Source organism: Adiantum capillus-veneris, chromosome 29 (assembly GCF_014529385.1).
Source record: "Adiantum capillus-veneris isolate H3 chromosome 29, ASM1452938v2, whole genome shotgun sequence".
NCBI lineage: Eukaryota > Viridiplantae > Streptophyta > Polypodiopsida > Polypodiales > Pteridaceae > Adiantum > Adiantum capillus-veneris.
The window spans coordinates 7,298,805-7,322,805 of record NC_140959.1 but is presented as its reverse complement, the minus strand read 5'-3'; the positions used below and the strand labels follow the sequence as shown (position 1 = coordinate 7,322,805).

The 24,001-nt window shown below is 44.7% G+C and overlaps 1 protein-coding gene across 2 annotated transcripts in view; it reads left to right on the top strand.

Annotated features, from left to right (window-relative positions):
* The first annotated feature begins 471 nt into the window (after positions 1–471).
* LOC147418693 (chromosome transmission fidelity-like protein) overlaps positions 472–24,001 on the top strand; it is a 69,244-nt gene continuing 45,714 nt past the window's right edge. For both annotated transcript variants that reach the window (XM_086505639.1, XM_086505638.1), the window contains exon 1: positions 472–728. In XM_086505639.1, coding sequence (XP_086361765.1) covers positions 528–728 — 201 coding nt within the window. In that variant the 5' untranslated portion in view covers positions 472–527. The remainder of the gene's footprint in view (positions 729–24,001) is intronic.

Here is a 24,001-nt window from a genome sequence, read left to right as displayed (position 1 = left end):
GGGGTCAACTTTGCCCTCGTGTGAAAGTCAGTGGGAGTGTCATTTGGCACGTTGTGGAGGGGGTGTTTTGAGCTACCCCCTCCCCCCTCAGGTGTAGTTTCAAAACAACCTTTTTACTCCCCTCTATTGGTGTGTGTATGTGAAGCTTCTCACATCAAGCTAATCACTTCAGTCCATCTTTTACGATTTACCCCCTCTGTGTGGGGACCTAAACCGACCTTGAGCGAAACATATTATATCCAGCTTTGTGGCAAATAACTACTTGGTGGAATGAGGCTCTTGCATGCTCATGTAGCTTTAGAGATGTCAAAAGGCCTCGTCACCGCACTCACACCTCAAATTCTCTTTTTAGTTTTAGCAAAAGTGTCTTCATGGGCCCCCCAAAGAGCATAGCTGACTTGGTCGAGCGTTCATGAGGGTTGAGGCTCGCACAATGATTTCTCCACTGGGGAAGTTGTTCCCATGGTATGACCAACTTCATATTATGATTGGGTATGGCTGTTATGTGTACAACAATATATTGATAAATGTTCAGTATCTATGGTTCCTATTACGTTCTTCTTCCCGCCAAAAAGAAAATGCAGATCAAAGTGAAATGCCAGTGTGGCGCTTCCGAATGCAGAGAATGGGCTCTTTTGGAAACGCAGGGCGTGTTAGAGATTCAACCCTCCGCTCAGCACCTTCCCCTTCATTCCCTCTCCATCGGATCCTTATGTCGCTCCCAACAGGTTCCGTCTGTGTGTTTGTGTTTCTCCACGGGTGCTTCTGGTGGCATGGCGCTGAGAGAGAGAGAGAGAGAGAGAGAGAGAGAGAGAGAGAGAGAGTCTATTTAAGCTTTTAACGGTCTAATGAAAATTTCATGAAAAACCGAGCCAAGGTCGACCATGTGTTGCCACTAATTATTGGGTAGCATAGGCTTCCAACCAAGTCTCTAAAGAATAGCATACAGGAAGAGATATCCTTTCATTCAAGCAAGCTCTTGCTAATTTGGCAGTTAGGTAAGCCCTCCTTGGAGCTTATTTCTGTACCCTGATCTTCCTTGTCAGAGCGGATTTGTTTTGACAATCGTCTGGATTATCTCCCTTCAGAATTTTCTGTTGCACATCTAATTCATGGACCTGCGTGCTGATCAAAGCGTTCGAGCAGTTGAATCAAAAAAGTTTTTCCCATGAGAATCAGGATTACTCTTTATCTACATTATGCCCTCTAATATATTCCACAAGTTGCAAATCTCTAAGCAGATTATTCACCGTATTTAACCTGTCTCTGCACCGATCCCTAGTTTGCATCTTAATGCCCTGCTGAAGTTTTATAGTCCTGCAATATGATTAGCAGTAGAAGAGAATTTTGGGAGAGGATTTGAATTTTGAGGGAGCCAGAGCATTTTCACAGCTCAATTGAACTAAAATCTGGCTCGAAGAGAAGACAAAACTTAAAAGACTGTTTCCATCTTAGTGTATTGTAAAGGTTACACCATTCTTCTAACCTTATTGCTGTCAACGGCTGCGGGACTTTGAACGTTCCAATTCCAAGCTGGAGCTTATGTGTATGTTAGCTGGAGGGCCCTTGTTGAGGGCTGACCACCTCCCCTTTGTTCTTTTTGGTGGGGGAGGGGGGAGGCGACCCTTGCCCCTCTCCCTCTTCATTTCACAATGCTGTAAAATTGGCAGTGGAAGGTGCATCTGGCCCCGTGTGTCAAAGTTCAAAGCACATTGCATATGGTGAGGAACCAACATTACGTATACAAAACACTATGGATGTGTTGGAGACAATTCAATGTTGTTGGCGGGATTATGGATAGGGTGTGTTCATTGTCTTGAAGAATCTTGGATGTGATGTATTCATATTTTGCGAATGAGGATTCTTGGACGTTATAGTTTAAATTTCTATGAGGTTATTTGGTGCTCAAGATGACATCCTTATTATGGTGACAAGATTACGGTTGCAAATCTGCCAGTAGTAGACAGACCACGCGGACGTCCATGGTAGCTTCTTCTTTAACTAGGTCTTCCTACATATGTCCACTATAAGCTGAAGAGAGGGTGTTGAAGTTATACATCTCAAGTGAATGCCCAATGTGATCCTAATTATTTTGTTTTGTCATTTTGAGTTGTAGAGAGGGTGTTAAAGTTATACATCTCAAGTGAATGCCCAATGTGATCCTAATTATTTTGTTTTGTCATTTTGAGTTGTAGAGAGGGTGTTAAAGTTATACATCTCAAGTGAATGCCCAATGTGATCCTAATTATTTTGTTTTGTCATTTTGGGTATTTTTAAACTTGTTTGACATGAGAATTGGGTTGGGCAATTCATTTGAGGGGTATATAAGGACCCCCAACTCCCATTGTAATAATCATCTAATGTATTGCCGAGTGTGTGGGTTGTGAGTCTCTCTCTCTCTCTCTCTCTTGTTATAAAGGGGTGCACATTAACTGCCCGACCTCCACTAATAAATACTCCCCGACTCATTAATATGGGGAACATGAAGTGACATCAGCTAAAGATAGTGCCCTCTATTAATAACTAAGTGTTATCAAACTCTGTAACTGGCTTGGCATTGGCAAGGTGGTAAATCATCACAACAATCACTGAACTAAAGTCAAATAGCAAACACTTAAACTTGAAAAAGAGAACATCACACATGTAGTCGAGACACAAAGTGGTGGAGATTACTTTCAGATGCATTGGCTCCAAAGTTTGATGCTCCTTTTGGTACTTCTTTTTTTATAAAGTAATCCATAGAGTACAACTATCGTGAAGTCGCTTTCTAGATGTGCAATTGTGCATCGATATGCGAGAATTGACCCCCAAAGCTCATATCTAAAGGCACCTGGCCCAAAAGCAACTAATACAAAAAGCTTGCTTTAAATCCAAAATCATTTGCTTAAAGATTCACACTAATTAACGAGGTTCGGCCTAAATTGCCACAACATTTTTGTAAATCTTGCCGCAAATTCTCGGATAGCCCTGTCATCGATGTAGGGAATGCCACATCATCATCTTGTGTGTTTTCTCTTTTACTGTCTCTCACCGGCAAGTTCTAGTGCCACGTCATCACTTTTGTGACATACCTCCCCGTACAAGAAGAGTAATCCCCCTTGATTATGCTTGCAAAACAGAAAGTGGACAAAGAATAGCTCAGTAGATACCGACTCTATGCTTACATGCATTTTAACCACTTCCATCACAAAGTAATGACATGGCATGCCCTAAAGGACGGAAGGGCGCCTAAACTCTAGCAAAAGAGGCAAAAGAAGTTTTACCAACTTATAGAACTCCTCCAAGTGGCCTTGAAGGGGTTAGGTTTAAAAACCTAAACCAAAAGTTGTTGCAACTTATGGAACGCGGCCGACTGCCTAAAAACCTTATAAAAATAAAGCTAGGCCTAAATTTTGCATGGAGCTGATGACATGGCAGGCCGTATGGGAAAGTGAAAGGTAAGTTGACACGTCGGTATTTAGTCAAGTTTGTGAACTATCCGGCTCTGGATGCCAAGTGGATGGAGAAGGAGGACCTAGTTGATACTCCTCATATATTAGAGCTTTACTTTAAAGCTTTGGGTTTAGCACCGACTATTCCAATGTCATGTGCACATCTAACCCTATGTGCATGTGGACAAGCTACTTCAGGTCCAGGGTTCAGGTCAGCTTAGGAAGTGTTCTAGCACCTTTGTGAGCTTGTGCACATGCCGTGCATGTCCAGGCACTTAGAGTAGTTGCATATCCTATGGTTGCACACAACATGATCATCAACATTATAGTCAGTACCCATCACAAGCATTTTACAGTGCACAGAACCCAATTTCCCTATTTTATCCATTTTTCACTTATTATTAATAAGTGACGTTGTTGGGAAACTGGGTAGGGCAATTTTGCCAAGACACTATATAAGAAAACTAGTGCTAGCACTTTCTGGCAGAAGAGGCAACAGAAGTCCACTAACTTACAGTGCACCTTCTCAGCAAGACCGGCAGGTGACCTAGCGTTTCCAGTCAACCGCAGTTCAAGACCAACGTTTTGGTGACAGTTTCAGCCTAGCGTTTTAAGAAGCACCAGATCAGCCTTGGCGTTAACAGATCCTAGATTCAGCCTGGCGTTTTTGTAGATTGCAGTTTGCTCTAGTGTTTTGCAGATTCCCGGCGTCAGATCAACCATTGCACCAGCGTTTTAAGCACTTAGGCAAAGCAGATCAGAGCCCCTAGCCTCACAGATCTCACTTACCCGCAGTAGATCCTCGCCGCACGGTCAGATCAGCCAGCGTTTTCAAATTCAGTCCGCTGTCCGCAGATTCTAGCATCTGCGTTTTTAGCGCATCGTCGTCGCATCGTCACCATCGCCTGTCCGAATTCAGCAGATTTGCAGATTTCAGCCCCTAGCGTTTTCAATTTTCAGCCCGTCTAGTCATTGTCATCATTGTCGTCGACATCGTCGGCAAGTCCATTGCATCTAGACCATCGTACTAGATTTGTGCAATCAATATCATAGACCTCTCTCGCCATAGAGAGGGGGGTCCTTGGAGGAGGGTTTGACAACAGTCTGGTGTCATATTCTTCTCTCTCTCTCTCTCTCTCTCTCAGTCTCAACACCTTCATTCACAATGTTATGCACTTTGTTTGTGATCATTTGCACTCTCTCACTAAAGGAATGGAAGGCTCTTCCTTCCGTAAGTAAAAGGAACCCTTGAGCAGAGTTTGGAGCACTCATCTTGAGGAAAGTTCAACATTCACTTACGTTGCACCTAACATTGGTATCAGAGCTTTGGCAGTGTTTTGTCTCACTGAAGGAAAGAACCACAGGATTTTTTTTTTTGTTGCTTGTTGAGGTCGCACGTAACCCAAGTCCACTTGGGCGTATCGATTCCTAGTCGTGTTTTTGAAGAGTGACAGGTAATTAAAGAAAGAAGGGCTTGTCCGGCCTCCCCTTGTTCCTCTTTTCACTCATTAAGAGCTAACCGTGCACTTAGCGGCCGGCCAATCGACGTGAGGTGGGAAAAAGCAACCTTGGTGTGAGCGCAAGGCGGCCAAGGAGTGCGCCCGCAGGGAAGATTCGAGCTCGGGTAAGAGAAAAGCGTTCTCTAACACAGATTGCAAGCTAAAGAAAGACCTCAAGGACATCAAGAACCTCAAGAACTCAAGGATCTCAAGGACTCAAGAACCTCAAGAACCCAAGAACCACAAGAACCCAAGTTCCTCGTGGATTTAAGTACCCAAGATCTCAGTGTACGGTCATCACCCGAAGCGGAATGGATACTTTGCATGAAGGTGATGAGCACGGAGGTGGTGAAGAAGAATTTTCCCCACCAGGAGGTTTTTCTGACCCTCCCCCTTTCCCATCTACGCCACGGTTTGCACCAAATCCGATGGAGGCTTTGGGCAAGTCGATGATGGACATGATGCTACAACAAGAGGCGCAATGCGCTACCTTGGAGCGCGAGCGCAAAGAATGACGGTTAGCCTTGGAGCGTGAGTGTGAGTAAGCGCGCTTGGCGGCCGAAGAAAGGCGGTTAGCCTTGGAGCGTGAGCGTGAGCAAGCGCGCTTGGCGGCCGAAGAAAGACGAGCGGCCTTGGAGTTAGAGCGTGAGGCACAGAGAGACCAACGCATGCAAGAGTTGGTCCTACAGGTACTCACCTCGAATCCCGAGCCGGTCAAAGAGGTTGGTAGTTCATGAAGTAGCACAAGCAGAGATTCGGACTCCAACAACCCCGTCACTGAGAAGTTGACGTTCAGTAAGTATAACGGTAAGTTGGATACTACTATTACTCACTCTTGGTTGCATCAATTTAATGTTTACTTTGCGACAACTAAGAAGAGAGGAAATAGCAAGGTTTTGACGGCAGCCATGTACCTTGCCAATGATACCATTAATTGGTACCACGCATGGCAAGAGGCACAATTGACTGCGCACCTAGAGGAAGCCAAAGAAGGCGCGTCCCTTTCCTTCAATTGAGCCGACTTCCAAGACAAGCTCAAGGCGCGGTTTATGCCACCTCAGTACCTCGCACGATTGAAAGACGATTGGCGCGGTCTCAAGCAAAATGGTATGCTAGTTATGTCTTTCTCTAGTCGTGTTTTGCAGCTCGGCACCCAATTATGCAAATCGGATGATGAGCGCAAAGAGGCATTCCTTTATGGATTGGACGAGTATATCAAGTATGATGTCGAAGTACTCGATCCAATAGATCTCAATAAGGCGGTAGCGATTGCTCTCGCACAGGATATGAAGCACAACAAAGGAAAGCCTAAGGAGAACAAGGCTTCTCATAGTACCTCTCAGACTCCTCAGAACCCACATAATAGTAAGAACGGTAACTCTTCTAGCCAATCTTCCTCTAGTCCTTCGGAAAAGAACTCTTACAATGAATCTAAGGGTAAAGCTAACACACTTGCTAAACCTAAGCTCACCCCATATGAAAAAGTTGCACGAGGAATCATAGGAGGATACATAATGGCAGAAGTTACCGGGGAACGCGTTCCGCAAGCCCTAGAAGGCTGGAACGCCGTTCCCTCCCCCTCTGCCAAGCTGGAACGCCCTGGAACGTTTTGCCGTTCCGGGTGACCACCTGATACCGGAACGGCCTCGGAACAGCCCGGAACGGCCAACTCTCAAAAATGGGAAGAAATAGGCAGTTTTTTGCAAATTTGCAATGAACATTAGGTGTTTTATTTAGTGTGCAAGGACTCAAAAATTAAAATGCACCCCCTCACACCCATTCCCTTCTCAAGCATTATTTGGGTGTTTTTTATGCCTCCCGTTCCGCGCCGTTCCCGTTCCGGACCCCTGGCCATTCCCCCGTTCCGCGAGGGTCCCCGTCGCCGTTCTCGTTCCGCGTTCCGGGTAAGTCTAATATGAAGAACAAGTCATTTATTCTAAGGAAGGTCGTTGTTATCGATGTCACATCAAGGGTCATATAAAGAGCACATGTCCTAAGAACCCATCTAACGAATCTAAAGAACCCACATAACCCACATCCTTTGTTAATGCCATAAATGAGAACACTCGTGTGTCCCAAGTTTCTCATGATCCTCTCATTGATGAGTTTCTCATGAAGTGTTATGGTCATGTGAATGGTCAACACATGGTGGTCTTGTTTGATTCTGGTAGTATGCATGATGTGATTGGTGCTCCCTTGTCGAAAGAGCCCGCTTGGAGGTTCGCAAGACATCTCCTCTCGAGGTGTGGAGCTTCGCTCCCGATATGGACTCTCTCATTACACGAGAGTGCCTTGATGTGTTATTCACTGTTCAACAAGCGTCCTTCCGTAAAAAAATTGTAGTGTCTCCTCTTTCAAGATGTGATATGATTCTAGGCATTCGATGGTTTCGTGAGCATAACCCTCTCATTGATTGGGCGGACAATACTCTCACTTTTAATGCCAAAAGTGACTCTCCCATTGTCATTTGTGGAGAGACAGTTGCTCATTCTTTACCTCTCATTTCTAATGTGCAGGTTAAGCTTGACAAGAAACAGGAGAAGTAGACTCTCTCAGTCTTTTCTTCTCCAAAGCACGATACACATGTTTTGTATGATACAGATGTGATTATTCACAAGGATGATGATTTGCATGATAAGATGTGATTGTTCGCAAGGATGATGGTTTAGTTAATGCTTTTTCTAGTGAAGCTAACCTCATTGCGGATACGATGAATCACGAAGAACCGATCTTGGCTCTCGAGTCGAGGTCCAAAGAACCCACTCAGGAAGTATTTTGTGTTCATATGATTAGTCAGCACACATTGTTCGAGTGTTTCATTCGTGACGGTTTCTTGTATTTTCGTCACCGTCTTTATGTGTTCCCTTTCCACAGGCATGCCGTATTGTACGATGCACATGATTCACTCATGGATAGCAAGGATGTATGCGGATCTCTCTTGAAAAGAAGAAAAGTTTGCATTCAAGGAATTCACATTCCATGTCTCTTCCTTTGCAAGACACAGTCTTAGAAAGAGCACAAGAAAGATTATCCATCAAGCATCGGCATTTCCGTTGTGATTTGCCACAATTGATAGGTTTAGGCTGGAAAAACAGGTTTCGATTCCATTTTTTGCGTGTGTTCGGTGAACGGTTTGGCACTCTGTCACTTTGTTCATCTGCATTGCATGCGTAGTCTTTTTGAAAGCATAGTATTTTTTCCAGTCATTTTACATGGAATGGGTATGTTCATGATTTTGTGTTGGAAGTGGTTTAAGAAATTTTCCGCCTTGGAGATTCTTGAAGAAGGTAGGCGCACGACCATAGACACAGTTGGAGCATTGAAGCAACCACATATCACTTTGTGTCGCTTTCGGTGCGGCCCAAAGAAGCAAGCATTGTAGACCTTCATGAAGTTCAAGTATCGCACGACCCACGTATCAGAGTGGGCACGCGAAGAGTCCTTCCCAAGACTCTAAACGTTGTTTGCGATCTCCCTCGACGCCATACAGCTCGGTACGAGTACCTCACTTTGAAAAGGAGGGGATGTCACGTGCACATCTAACCCTATGTGCATGTGGAAAAGCTACTTCAGGTCTAGGGTTTAGGTCAGCTTAAGAAGTGTTCTGGCACCTTTGTGAGCCAGTGCGCAGGCCGTGCATGTCCAGGCACTTAGAGTAGTTGCATATCCTCTGGTTGCACACAACACGATCATCAACATTACAGTTAGTACCCATCATGAGCATTTTACAGTGCACATAACCCATTTTCCCTATTTTAGCCAATTTTCACTTTGTTGGGAAATTGGGTAGGGCAAATTTGCTAAGCTCTATAAAAGAAACCTAGCGCTATCACTTTTTGGCAAAAGAGGCAGCAGAAGTTCATACAACTTGCAGTGCACCTTCTTAGCAAGACCGACAGAACTTCCTATCGTTTTTAGTCAACAGACTCCCTGGCGTTCGGCAAATCCCCATATCAGCCTGGCGATCAACATCAGCATTTTGCAATTTGCCGACATCAAATCAACCCCTAGCATCAGTATTTTCAGTTTCAGCCCATTGTTCGCACATTTCAGCATATGTGTTTTCAACGCATTGTCGTCGCGTCGTCGCCCTCGCCGACATAGTGTCAGAATACAACAGTCAACAGATTTGCAGATTTCAATCCCTAGCGTTTTCAGATTTCAGGCTGTCTCGTCGCCGTCATCATTGTCGGCAAGTCCATTGCATCTAGACCATCAATAGCATAGACCTCTCTCGCCATAGAGAGGGAGGCCCTTGGAGGAGGGTTTGACAACAGTTTGGTGTCGTATTCTTCCCTCTCCTCTCTCTCTCTCTCTCTCTCTCTCAGTCTCAGCACCTTCATTCACAGTGTCATTCACTTTGTTTGTGATCATTTGCACTCTCTCACTAAAGGAACGGAAGACTCTCCCTTCTGTAAGTAAAAGGAACCTTTGGGCACAGTTCGGAGCACTCATCTTGAGCAAAGTTCAACATTCACTTCCGTTGCACCTTATATTGATGTCACATGCACATCTCACCCTATGTGCATGTGGACAAGCTACTTCAGGTCAGGGTTTGGGTCAGCTTAGGAAGTGTTCTGACACCTTTGTGAGCCTGTGCGCAAGCCATGCATGTCCAAGCACTTAGAGTAGTTGCATATCCTTTGGTTGCACACATCATGATCATCAACATTATAGTAAGTACCCATCATGAGTATTTTATAGTGTACAAAACCCAATTTCCCTATTTTATTCATTTTTCACTTATTATTAATAAGTGACTTTGTTGGGAAAGTGGGTAGGGCAATTTTGCCAAGACACTTTATAAGAAAGCTAGCGCTAGCACTGTCGCGTGCACATCTAACCCTATGTGTACGTGGACAAGCTACTTCATGATAGGGGTTGAGTTAGCCTAGCTTAGAAAGTGGTCTAGCACTTTTATGAGTCTGTTCGCAGACCGTGCATGCCCAGGCACTTAGAGTAGATGCATGTTCTCTGGTTGCACACAACATGATCATCAGCATTACCATCAGAATCCATTATGAGCATTTTCCAAAGCATAAAACCTATTTTCCCTATTTTAGCCATTTTTCACTTATTATTTTTAAGTCACTTGTTGGGAACTGGGTAGGGCAATTGAACTAAGCAAGTATAAAAGAAAACATAGCGCCAGTGCAATGGCAGAGGAGCAGGAAGTGCACAGGCAAGTGAACTTGCAACAGGCATCTCTCGCTCTCTCTCAAGTAAGAACCTTGAAGACCTGGCGTTTTCTCCAAGCAAAAGCCAGCGTTTTTCAGCAGCCCTTTGACCAGCGTTTGAAGCCCTGAAGTTCAGCGTTTTTGAAGCCCTTGATCAGCGTTTTTCAGCCTCTGTTCTCAGCGTTTTTCAGTCAACAACAACAGCGATTTCAGCCAGGATCCATAGCGTCTCTACAACAACAAATTCAGCGCTTTTATACAGCATGAATCAGTGTTTTAACTTTTTAGACAGCATGAAATCAGCGTTTTCAGCAGCACAGACGGCAGCAGATCCCGCCCTTCCAACAGTTAGCATTTCAGCCTCGTAGTCGCCGTCGACTCCAACCTAGACGCGCTTTGCATCAGCATCTTGTACCAGTTTTGTGCAATCAATAGCATAGAGTTCTCTCGCCATCGAGAGAAGGGCCTTCGGAGGAGGGTTTGACAACTTGTATGGTGTCGTATTCTTCTCTCTCTATCTCTCAGTCTCAGCACCTTCATTCATAGTGTTTATCCACTATGTTTGTGACCACTTGCACTCTCTCATCAAAGAACGGAAGGCTCTCCCTTCCCTAAGTAATCAGAGCACTCATCTTGAGCAAAGTTCAACATTCACTTCCGTTGCACCTTACATTGGTATTAGAGCTTTGACAATGTTCTGTATCACTCAAGGAAAGAACCACAAGAATTTTTTTTTTGCTTGTTGCAGTCGCACGTAACCCAAGACCTCTTGGGCGTGTCCATCCCTAATCGTGTTGTTGAAGAGTGACAGGAAACCCAAGAAAGAAGGGCTTGTCCAGCTTCCCCTTGTGCCTTTTTTCACTCATTGAGAGCGGACCGTGCACTTAGTGGCCGGTCAATCGACATGAGGTGGAAAAAAGCAACCTTGGTGTGAGCGCAAGGCCGCCAAGGGGTGCACCCGCGGAAAAGAACAGAACTCGGGTGAAGAGAAGATCCTTCTCTAACACAAATTGCAAGCAAAAGAAGAACCTCAAGACCCTCGAGAACCTCAAGAACCTCAAGACACTCAAGAACCTCAAGACTCAAGAACTCAAGAACCAAAACCCACAAGAACCCAAGTTCCTTGAGAACTTAAGAACCCACGACTTCAGTGTATGGTCATTACCCGAAGCGGAATGGATGCTTTGCATGAAGGTGATGAGCATGAAGAAGGTGAAGAAGTATTTTCGGCACTAGGAGGTTTTTCTGACCCTCCCCCTTCCCCATCTACGTCACGGTTTGCACCAAGTCCTATGGAGGCTTTGGTCAAGTCAATGATGGATATGATGGTACAACAACAGCAAGCGCGCTTGGCGGCGGATGACAGAAGGATAGCCATGGAGCGTGAGCGTGAGTAAGACCGCATAGCGGCTGAAGAAAGATGGGAGGCGATGAGAGAAGAATGCATGCAAGCGTTGGTCTTGCAAGTTCTCACCTTGAAGTCCGAGCCACCCAAGGACGTGGGTGAATCATCGGGTCGTGCAAGTCGAGAAGCGGATTCAAACAGCCTCGTTACGAAGAAGCTGATATTTAGTAAGTATGACGGTAAGATGGATGCTAATGTTATTCATTCTTGGTTGCATCAATTTAATGCTTATTTTGCGACAACTAAGAAGACAGGGAATAGCTTTGACGGCAGCCATGTATCTTGCTGGCGATGCCATAAATTGGTATCAAGTGTGGCAAGAGGAGCAATTGGCCGCGCACCTAGAGGAAGCCGAGGCTGGCATGCCCCTTTTTTTCAGTTGGGCCGACTTCCAAGACAAGCTCAAGGCGCGGTTAAAGGAAGATTGGCGCAATCTCAAGCAAAATCGTACTCCAGTCATGTCTTTTTCTAATCGTGTTTTGTAGCTTGGCACCCAATTACGCAAATCGGATGCGAAGCGCAAAGAGGCTTTCATTTTCGGATTGGATGACTATATCAGGTTTGGTGTGGAAGTCTTTGATCCCGTGGATCTCAACAAGGCGGTAGCGATCGCTCTCGCACAGGAGATGAAGCACAACAAGGGAAAGCCTAAGGAGAACAAGTCGTCTCAAAGGGGGTTTCTAATCACCGAGCAAAAAATATCGAGCAAAGATAAATCCGAGCAGATTGATACAAGAGTAACAATGGTGAAGGAAAAAAATTATGCCATGCACATTACTTTCACTACCACGAACCTGACACTTAATCGATAAAAAAAGATATTTTAGAACCATTATGAAAATTGAATACTCGAGATACACAATCTCTTCATACTTGAAATGCCTAGAATGCTACCTGAGGACCTCCTAAGGCCTAAAATAGCTCCACTTTTGTAAGTGCTTTTTGATGCACAAACTCATGGGCAACAATATCCTCCTTGATTACTAATGGTGAACCCTTTCAACTTTAAACCACATTATTGATTTTGCAACAATGAAGAGGGAGATAGCTATCTTGTACGATTGTGAAACTACATGGTCCACTATGTGCCAAGGGTGTTTTCTTTACGTTAAAGCTTCATGTGTTCTCCAAACAATGTGATAAGACACAAAGAGAATTCTTCATTTTAAATATTAATTTTTTGTAAGTGTAGCAACTTTGATGTCTTGCAACTACTAACAACAATAAACTAGAACTAATTTTGATCACGGTGAGGACCGGAGATAATAATGTGGCCACTTATCGCAAGCAAAATAAGAGCAAGCAAGAAGAGGGTTGAAGAATGCTGTGAAAATTTATTTAATGTGGCAATGTGAAGCTCACCGAAGCAAAAACAAGTCTATAAGGTCTCCACCGAACTTTAAGAAATGCAAAAAGCATTTATTAGTCAAAGCATAACACCAGACACATTAAATGCTTATATTTAATGCCACCATATTGTATCATAACAACAAGGCCATCACTAACTTGCCAATGGGCGGCACTGACTGAGAAATGAAATGAAATGTTATATTAAACGTCTTCAAAAGGCGAGAATGACCTATGAGACCAAACTGATACAAAAATGGTGAATCTGTTACAATGTCTGGTTACCTTAGTACTAAAGTACTAAGTGTGAAAAGTGTGAAAGAGTGAAAATAAATGTGAAACTAAATACAAAGTAGTAAATAGACTTCTTAGGAGCATACTAGGTGTCTGGCTAGAATGCTTCTAATCCTTTGTTGTAGTCTCCTCCGATGGAGTGTGCTTCTGCATCTTGGTTGTGGTCGTCTTGATTTCCTAAGCTCAGTCGCTCTGTCAATTAGGGTGCCTTTGGTATGAATATTGGTACTCCTTTGTGCTGGCTGTTGGCCTCTTGTTTCTCCATCCACTCCTGCTTCTCTCGATCCGAAGAAATCTGTGATCTGCCTCTGAGGTTGTAGTGCTCTTTGTCTTCTCATTAGATTATCCCTGTGCCGATGTAGTTCCAGTAGGTACAAGCCTAAGCATCTTTGATCTTGGTATTGCATGATTCTATCCAGAGGTCCAAAGCCTTCTTTAAAGAGACAATGAAAACGCCCCCGTATCTCATAGTATACTGTGCAATGGCATATATAGTGTAATTCTGTCTCCGGCTCCATCCCGCACAACTTGCAAATTCTGCTCTTAGGTGGGATTCCCCTAAATCTGCCAAATTCAATTTCCAACTGGTGTGAGGAGGTGCGAATCTGACCAATAGCACATCTCAAACCATGAGACAGGTGGGTATCCATGTAACTCGGGCGAATCACAAATCCATCTTCAGATAGTTGTAGGAAGTTTTCTTTGTATTCGGCCATCTTCGTGCCTAGTTCTTGTGTAGGGTCTACCCATGTCCTCTTAGTATCCAACTGTATAAGATCCTGTCGGATGATTTTATTAATCTCTGTTCGTGTAATTGCCAGTGATGGAGCCTCAAGAGAGTATTGGAAGGGGGGTAATCTTTCCATATTGAACCCATGTCTCTGAAACCACGAGGACAGTTGCGTATACCAGCATGATGTATCCCCTTTCATTGCTAATTGTCGAGAGGATTCGAGGGCCAGTTTAGTATATCGGCAATTATTTGTATCCCACAAACCATGTATAAAGGACATTGATATGGTAAGAGCTTCAATTTCTAACGGAGGGGCCGCTAGTTCCGCTCGGGTAATCGCGTGCGGTACGGAGGCCTTGGCTCTAATCATTCGGGAAATCATAGATACCAGAGGTCTCTCCATTGACTTCCAATTATCCTGATCCACAGATGGTCCCCAAATGTGGACCCCATAAAGCATAGCCGAAGCCACCAAAGTATCAAAAAGCCAAAGTTTTGTTCGTGGTTCTTGAAACTGCACTTGTGAACACATCCTCTCCAACCCTCCCAAGGCCGCAGAGGCTTTGGATAATCTAGCATCCGCTGCTTTCTTAAGAGTAAACTTCGGTCCTGTAAATACCACCCCAAGGTATGTGTATGCATCTATGTACTCTACTGTATCTTGGCCATATGTAAGTGTAGGTGCCGATCTCCTAACCCACTGCGGTGTGGTGTTAAACACCATAACTTTGGTTTTACCCAAGTTTACCGACAGTCCACTGTCCTCCACGAATTTATGTAATGCATTTAGTTGCCTCTGCATTCCATCTGGTGATTCTGCTATCAGTACAATATCATCTGCATACAACAACAAAGGGATCCATGACCCTGCAAGTTGAGCCCCTTTGTCACCCTCTCTATCAATGCAATCTGATACCTCATCTATGTACATACCAAATAAAGTAGGGGACAGTGGGCATCCCTGCTTTACTCCAACGGTGGAATGAACAATGTCGGAATCCCCTTCTGGAGTACGTACATACCCCATTACTGACCCGTATAAATCCATGATCCCCCATTTAATCTCTTTGGGGACTCCTAACTCTTGCATCCTACGCATCAATCTGGCCCTTGGTACTGTATCAAAAGCTTTCCGAAAATCCACAAAGCAACAATACATCCTTCTCCCGTTTGCTCTTCCTTCCTCAATAATGGCTCTGAGCGTAAGAATATGATCTAAAGTGGAATAACCCCTTCTGAATCCAGCTTGTCCTGTTGCTCTTATGCCCTCATTCTCCGCCCATCTACTCAATTTTTGTTCAAGAATGGATGCGTACAATCGGGTCAAAGTGTGACCTACCATAATGGTACGGTAGTTCCCGGGTATCATAGGATCCCCTGACTTGAAAATAGGTAGGATAGTAGATAATTTCCAAGATTCAGGTAATCCTTCACACATGACCCGATTAAACAGACAAGCAAGGACTTCTGAAAGTAGATCCCTGGCATGGATCAGATGTTCTGCTACTAAACCATCATGATCATATGCTCTTCTTGTCTTCATCTTATCAATGGCTTTTTCCACCATTTCCGTAGTAAAGAAAGTACTAGTAGTAGGGCATGGCTCTAGCGGATCTGGTAATGGAGGCTGTCCAGATACCATATATAATGATGTTACATATTGACCCCAGATCTCAGGAGAAGTAATCGTCGGCGGCGGTGAGTGCTCTCGAAATAAGCGCCATGCTTCATGTGAGTCCCGACTCAAGAAGAGCTGATATAAATCCTTCTCCAGTTTGGCTAAAAATGCCCTTTTCTTGCGACGTACTATACACCGAAGAGCAATCCGAGACTGTTTATATGTGATGATCCCAAGTGTAAGCTCTTTCTGGACCTGGGTTCTCGTCTCTCTGCATTCCTCGTCATACAAGCTGTTTTGAGGCATGTTCCCAGCTCCTCTCTTCTGAGCAGGTTGAGTATGTGGGTATGCCTCTTGTGCTGCTCCATGTAGTATCTCTGTTAACTGAGAAGTAATCTCCTCTACAATATATACTGGCTCGGCTGCCCACATCCTATTATAGATCTTTTCCACATAGACTGAATCAGTTTCTGGCGTGAAAGTATATCTTGTGTGTATCTTCTTCCTTTCTACTTGAGAGGCATTGTATTGGAAGGAGATTGATAAGGTCAAGAGAGCATGATCCACTGCAATCCCAACCGGTTTGGGTCCCACCTTAATGTCCTCGATACTATAAATAAAGCTTGGTGAAGTCATGACATAGTCCACCGTACTGGCCCCATGCCTATGTGGGAAGCATGTGAATCCCCCAGACAACGGGAAATTCTCTAGACCATTAAGTATGGCCAAACCATGTATGGTTGCCATCTCCATGAGATGTCTCCCATATTCAGTGTGTTCTTTATCCTGTGAGTTTCTAGTAAGCCCCCTCCGTGATAAATCCACTTCTCTGAGCATTTCTTCAGAAGTATCATAGAATATTGCTTGAGAGTTGGCCGTTCTGGCATTAAAGTCTCCTAAGAGAACGATGTCTCCATCTCTAGAGAACTCCCATATGTCATTATTCAATATGGAGAAAGGGGACTGTCCTTTAGGTGAGGAATAGACTGAGGTACTTGGAGGGAAGTAGCATATAGCGATACATAGAAATCTACCTGTCTCGGCTCTCATTCTCACCCACATATACCTTGCTTGCTCATCTTTCTTGATAATCTGTAGTAGTGGCTTCAGCTCCTCTTTAAATAAGATTGCTACTCCTCTTGAACCTCGGCTACCCTTTAGAGATCTCTTGTTTGGTCGACTAGCTGTTTCCCATAAATAACCCTTCACATGTGGCATACGCTGTCCCGGTATCTGGTGTGTCTCTGAGTAGAAAACTATGTCTCTGTCCCTAAAGCTGTCTTCAAACGCACCTACATCTAGCCTATATGATCCATTACAATTCCACGCCGCTATCTGTAGCGTCGCCCCATAGGTCTCGCACCGTCATGCTGAGCGCTTTTCCAGAACCACTACTTTCCCTCCTCTATAAAAGGCGATTTTTCCCTTTTCTCTTGCTGCCTTGATCTCTGGCATCAACTCTTGCATGTGTGCCACTTGTGCCAATGTAAGATCATCTCCCAGGAAGATACCGGTTTTCTTAAGAGTTGGCCTCTTCTTTAGAAATTCTTTCCTTATTTCTATATTCGGGAAGCGGAAAATAAGTGCCCTATCCTTTACGTTTCCCTTCTCATCGATTCCTTTCTTGCCCACTCTCCATGCACTTGTGTGAGTAGGCTCTGTGATGCCCATGCGTTGTAGCAGTTCCTTCACTTCTTCATCTACATTCTCTTTGTCTTTGAGTCCTGTTACCCGCACATGTAGAGCCCGATTCTTCCTTTTCTGCTCTTCCTCAATTGTCATATTAATAATGGTAGAAGTAGGTGTGGTCTCGAGCATCTGGGCTTTCCCTTTCTTCGCATCCTCAATCCATTTCTCTGCTTCATCAACCTTTTCTTGTGTCTTAAAAAGACGTTCCGCCCATGAGGATGCCGTTTTCGATTTTTGTTCATCTTCTTCCCGTAGAGCTTTCATTTGATCCTTCATGTCCTCAAGCTCCTTGAGCATCGAAGGTTGGTCGTCTCCCTTCTCCTTAGTTGCAGATTTGCAGGCCGCAAGTTCTCCTTTTAGCTTCTCGATTATTGCATCTTTTTCCCTCATGTGCTTTTCCATATTTGTTCTCCATGCTTCGAAACTTGCTACTGCCTCATCGAGTTTCTTTTGCATAACGCATTCTGTTACATTTACTTCGGCCCTTATTAGGTTTCGTAGTTTTGTTTTCAAGATCTGAATCTCCTCATTTTGTATCCCCCGGGTCTCTCCCCTTAGTTCTCTCATCATGTCTCCATACATGGAGTTCTTGTAGCGCTCCGCGCTCGCGTGCATTTCCTTCTTGATGTCATCTCTCATGTAGTTTGGCTCTGATTTGAGCATCATCTGGACCTTCTCCATCATTAGTTCATCATGTACCTTGGACGTTTTCCCCACTCGTAATGATCCTGGTGATAGTACAGTATCTCTGTTTCTCCGCTTAAATGTGGCTGTTGTTTTTTTTGGGGTGGTGTAGCTATCTACACCCGGCCCTTCCCCTTCGGTAAGCGGATCCATCGAACCCACCCCGCAAATGTGGGGTAGGGTACTAAGGTAAGGGACTGAGAATAAGGCAAACTTTAAAAGTTTATTTTAAAGCTTGAGAGAGAGAGAGAGAGAGAGAGAGAGAGAGAGAGAGAGAGAGAGAGAGTGTCTTATTTCATAGGGAAATTTACCAAAACACGAACACCCTTGTAATTTATGGAAATTCCCAAAATGTATAGCCTACAGTAGTCATTGCTGCCGTAGTGTTTGCTGTTAGGTTATAGTGCTTGCTAGGTCTCCTTTTGTGATTTCCCCCGATAATAGAGCCAAGATTTCAACATGGGAAGGCATGAAAAAGTAGATTAGACAATCGTCGTTGGATTGTTTGGAAAAATCAACTGCAGAATCTAGCCGGGCTTTGGTATTCACAAATTTTCCATTTAGTGTGGTCACCACCGAGTCTACCTCCAGCTGCAACTGGCCAATATTAATAAGGAGCTTGGCCCAATCCACATCCACCAGTTGTCTGGCCTCTATCATCACTACAATGGTTGGCGTGCTTATGTTGTAGGTCATTGTCATGAGCTAGACACTTTCTAGTGTCCACAACAAACTCTCCTACACTTCTGAGTTGCGGCACCTTGATGGTGGGAGTGGGGATTGATACCTCCATGCCTTTGCCCTTCTTTGCTACCGAAATTCACTTCTCCGCTTCCTCCACTTTCTTATGGGTTTTGGTAATCATATCTGTCCATGAAGACGTTTTTGCTTCCTGTTGTTTCTCTTCTTCCTTGATGGCTTGCATTTGTTCTTTGATTACCCTAAGTTCTTCTATCACTGAGGTTGGATTCCTCCCTCTTCTAATCCACTGTTGGCTCTTGTCTCGGCTAGGTCTCTCTTGAGGGCTGAAATCTGATTCTTGAGGTCTTCAATTTCGGCCCGAAGCTCCAATTTCTCCATAGTTCGAAGCTCGGCCTCATTGATATTCCACCGAAGAAAGATCGCCTTCTCCATCTTCCATGAGAGAGAGAGAGAGAGAGAGAGAGAGAGAGAGAGAGAGAGAGAGAGAGAGAGAGAGAGAGAGAGAGAGAGATTCGTACGCTAGCTGTTCGATGCATAAGGCCACTATTCAAGAGCTATAGTGTGCCTGGTTGGCAGCGTGCTGCTTCACATCACTATCCCACTTGTGACCTCTCCTAATTGGCAGCCTGGCTATCCCACTTCTCTCGAGAGTGCCATTGACTACAGTCGTTATCGGTAGTCGGCACACTTTTCAGCTTGCAGCAGACATGGAGCAAGAGTTTACACAACATGATAATGTGACTGGAATTTACAAGCCAAAATACCCTACTTTCTCACTGCAATGGTCAACATATATATAGGTATAGGGCATGCGAAAAACCTGCTCGAACCAGTCCGCGCTGGCGCGGACTGGTTTCGACAGGTTTCAAAAGAGAGTGGCCTACGACAAAGTCTAACTAGAGAGCAGTCGGCAATGAAGGCTAGCTTGAGAGCGCCATTCTGTGCTAGCATATCTGGCTATGAAGGAGCAAAGCTGAATATTTAATGAGCTGCGATGATGCAAGGTGCAGTGGAAGTGAATGTTGAACTTTGCTCAAGATGAGTGCTCCGAACTGTGCTCAAGGGTTCCTTTTACTTACGGAAGGGAGAGCCTTCCATTCCTTTAGTGAGAGAGTGCAAATGATCACAAACAAAGTGGGTAAACACTGTGAATGAAGGTGTTGAGACCGAGAGATAGAGAGAGAAGAATATGACTCGAGAATGTTGTCAAACCCTCCTCTGAAGGTCCCACTCTCTATGGCGAGAGCTGTCTACTATTGATTGCACAAATTTTACAATGCTTGGACTTGCCGACGATGTCTACGACGATGAGGACGACGATGAGACGGTTGAAATCTGAAAACACTAATGGGCTGAAATCTGCAAATCTTTATCTGCTGAATTCTGACTCTATGTCGATGGCGATGGTACGACGACGACACGCTGAGAACGTAGATGCTGAAATCTGCGTTTCCGGGCTGAATCTGCAAACTTCGCGGAATCTGATCGTGCGACGAGGATCTGCTGCGGGAAGGTGAGATCTGGGAGGTTTGAGGATTCTACTGTGGAAACTAACTACGGAAAACTGAAAACGCCAAGTCTAGGGTTGATTCCGTCGCGAAGATTTGCAAAAACGCTAAGGTTGATCTGCAAACCAAAAACGCTAGGGCTGAAAATGAGTCTTGCTGTGGAATTCTGCTAATGCTAGGTTGTCTGTTGTGTTTTGCCTTTGGATCTACTGTGCCTTGCTGTGGATCTGCTGATCTGCAATTCAAAAACGCCAAGGTTGAATTTGGATCTCCTTGCAGAAAACGCTAGGTCAACTGCTTGGGGGGGGGGAGGGAGGTCTTGCTGAAAAGGTGCCTGTTGAATCGAAGCTCATGTTGCCTCTTCTGTCAGAAAGTGCTAGCGCTAGGGTTTTATATATACAAGCTTAGCAAAATTGCCCTACCTAGTTCCCAACAAAAGTCACTTAAAAATAATAAGTGAAAATTGGCTAAATAGGAAAAATATGTCTATGCACTGTAAAAATGCTCCTGATGGGTTCTGATGGTCATGCTGTGTGCAACTAGAGGATATGCATCTAATCTAAGTGTTTGGACATGCACGGTCTGCGAACAGACTCACAAAAGTGCCAGATCATTTCCTATTCTAGACTGACTTGACTGAACTGAGAACCTTGGTCATGTTGTAGCTTGTCCACAGAAACATAGGGTTGGATGTGTCATGTGACTCCCCTCCTTTTCAAAGTGAGATACTGGCACCGAATTGTATGGCGTCGAGGGAGATCGCCAATAGCATCCGGAATCCTGGTAAGGACTCTTCGCCGGCCCACTCTGATGCGTGGGTCATGCGATACTTGAACTTCATAAAGGTCTGCAACGCTTGCTTCTTTGGGCCGCGCCGAAAGCGACAAAGTCTTCTATGGCTCCTTCAATGCTTCAATTTTGTCTAGGGTCATGCGTCTACCTTCTTCAAGAATCTCTGAGGCTGAAAATTCCTGAAACCACTGTCAACACAAAAACATGAACATACCCATTCCATGTAAAGTAACTGGAAAAATTCTATTCCTTTGAAAGAACTGTGTATGCAATGCAGATGAACATATAGACGGAGTGATCACTTCCTATTCAAGACTGATTTGATTGAATTGAACCTTGGTCATGCTGTAGTTTGTCCACGGACACATAGGGTTGGATGTGTCACGTGACAGATGAGCTGGGACGGTCTCTCGCTTGCACCTGTCTCCCAAATCCCTGGTTGCCCCCATGGTTGGGTTGCGCCACACACACACACACTTTTTTTTTTTTTGTAAATCAATTTGATTTATTTATCTGTGGGAAACCTCAAAGAGAGGAAAACCCACCAAAAAGATGAAGTACAAGCGAAGGAACACAAAAGTGTTCGATTGTAGAAAACAGCTAAAAGCATTCATAAGAAAGCTGATGTATCTCTGTAGTGATATCACCAACTTCCAAGGCGAACCGTAAAGATTGCCTAAGGGAAAGTTTGAAGAAAGGCAGGGGATCTGCATGAATTCGATGAAACATAGGGCCATTACGTTGTCGCCACAGTAAGCTGAAAACCTGACCCACATGAAGAAGACTGTAAAGCGTTGTAACGCCGGTGAGAAGATACTAAAAGCCCAAAACCGTTTATGGAAGACCGTCGAGGGAAAACAGAGCCGCATATACGCAGATACCCGACGAAGAAAGTCTCGAGTAATACAACAATCCCACAAGAGGTGACAAACATCCTCCTCGGCAGATGAGCAACGGACACAAGAAGAAGGGCGGATATGGCTCATCCTAAGAAAGGTACCCACAGGGAGCACACCAAGTAAACAACGCCAAAGAAACAAACGTTGCTTCAGAGCAAACGGCTTTCCCATAATGCAGATAGAAGCCTTCTTCACCAAATATTTGATTTATGCATGTGCCAAAGAGCGTTGCAATGATCAGCAAGCCATGGTTGAGGCAAAAGAAGAGCATATGCCCGACCAACAGAAATACCTTGAAATGGCATTTCCCGAAGATTCCAATTAGACATGCGATCACCATCAGCCAAGGGTGAAACGGTCTAAAAACCAACCAACATTCGTTGCAATTCTCTCCAGAACTGGCGATAATGCATGTCCAATCCAAAACGGCGAGCGGCAAATGGAAACTCCAAAGTGAAACCAGCTGCATCCACCACATCCTCAACCACTCGAATGCCACGGCAGGAGAGGAAATACGCTAGGCGAGGCGAGCGGTCAACCAAGGTAAGAGAAAAGGCCCGGCTCCAATGAAGACTCTCCAAGCGAAGGGAGTTTCCTTGCGTTCGAGCATTCCACGATAGATGATTCGTAACCTGTTTTCAGGCAGAGAGCAAGGTGGAAGCAAGCGGGCATCCAGGAATACGGCCATCCATCTTACCAAATACCACCTCCTAAATAGATGGTTGCCAATGACCAAACGAGGACGTAACCACATGCTGGCTCAAGTGCGCAAACATAAGAGTCCAAGGCTGAAATTGTTGCGTAAGTGTAGGCAATAGCATAGGCTTCCTAGCTAGGACATGCCTACGCAGGTCCAAAATATTCAGACCACCAAAGCGCTTTGGTGTACAAAGTTTTGTCATTGACTACAGACGCATGCCTTTTTTGTGTGCATGAGTTCGCCACGAATGAGACAATATGGCCGACATGAGAGAGTCAAGACAGTGACGAGGCCAGTGCAACAATGGCAAAAAGAACTGAACATATGCCATGAGGATACTCCGAACGATTCTCAGGCGAACATGCAGTGGCCAAGTAGAAAGCTTCCAGTAATGTAGTTTAACATTCAAGCGTTGCATAACCCAAGTCTACTTTTTGCGTGTGAGTGACGTTCCATCCAATTGGATAACCCAAATGCCTGGTGATCACATTTGGAGGAACAATCTCTCCTGGCCACAACAGCGCATGCCAATCACAAGAACGGAGTGGTAAAAGCTTGGATTTACGGAAGTTGACTTCAAGACCAGCCGTAATCGCAAACAATTCCAAAGCTTCCATAATCACTTGAACATCACTCTGTTGATTGCGGGGCATAAACAACGAGTCATCCGCATAAGCCTGTCTAATAAATGAATGACCCGATGGCAACTGCAAACCATGAAGACGTTGTGCAGATGTTAAGTGATCAAGGTACATCAACATAGGATGAGTGGTAATAGCATACAACAAAGCGCTAAGGGGGCAACCTTGCCTAACCGAACAACCAAGCGGCCACAATTCGGTCAATTCCCCTTCCAGGATCCCCGAAGACGTGCTGCAAGCATACAAGAAATAAACCACATTGGCCAATTTAGGACCAAACCCGAGACACCTCGTTGTGGCAGCAATAAAATCCCATTGCACAATGTCAAAGGCCTTTTCAATGTCAACTTGCATGACCAGCACATCCTGTTGCGTGTACTTAGCATACTCCGTACCAATCAAAACATTTGCCAAATGTCAACGATTTGACGACGAGGAATAAAACCATACTGAGCCTGATAAAGTCCTGTAAACAAGCAGTCCTTATGGACCAGCATTTTAGCCAATAACTTGTAAACCACCGGCATCAAAGTTATGGGCCGCCAATGAGAGAATTTCTCGCAGAGTGCTTGCTTAGGCAATAATTTAAGTAAACCCTCTTTCCATGATACTGGCAAATCCTGTTTTTCCCATGCCACGTTTACCATGAAAAGTAGGGGTTGTTTAAGAGCATCCCAAAAGGAGAGGAAAAATTCCACAGTAAGTCCATCCCAACCGGGAGATCTCCAACGGCCCAATGCAAGCAGGGCACCATGCAATTCCGAAGCAGAGAAAGGATCCTCAAGGCATTGTGCCTCCCGCGAAGACATGATCGGACGAACATAAGAAAGCAACAATTGACGCTGGTGCAGCCAAAGTGTGTCGACTCTAGAAGGTGGCAGG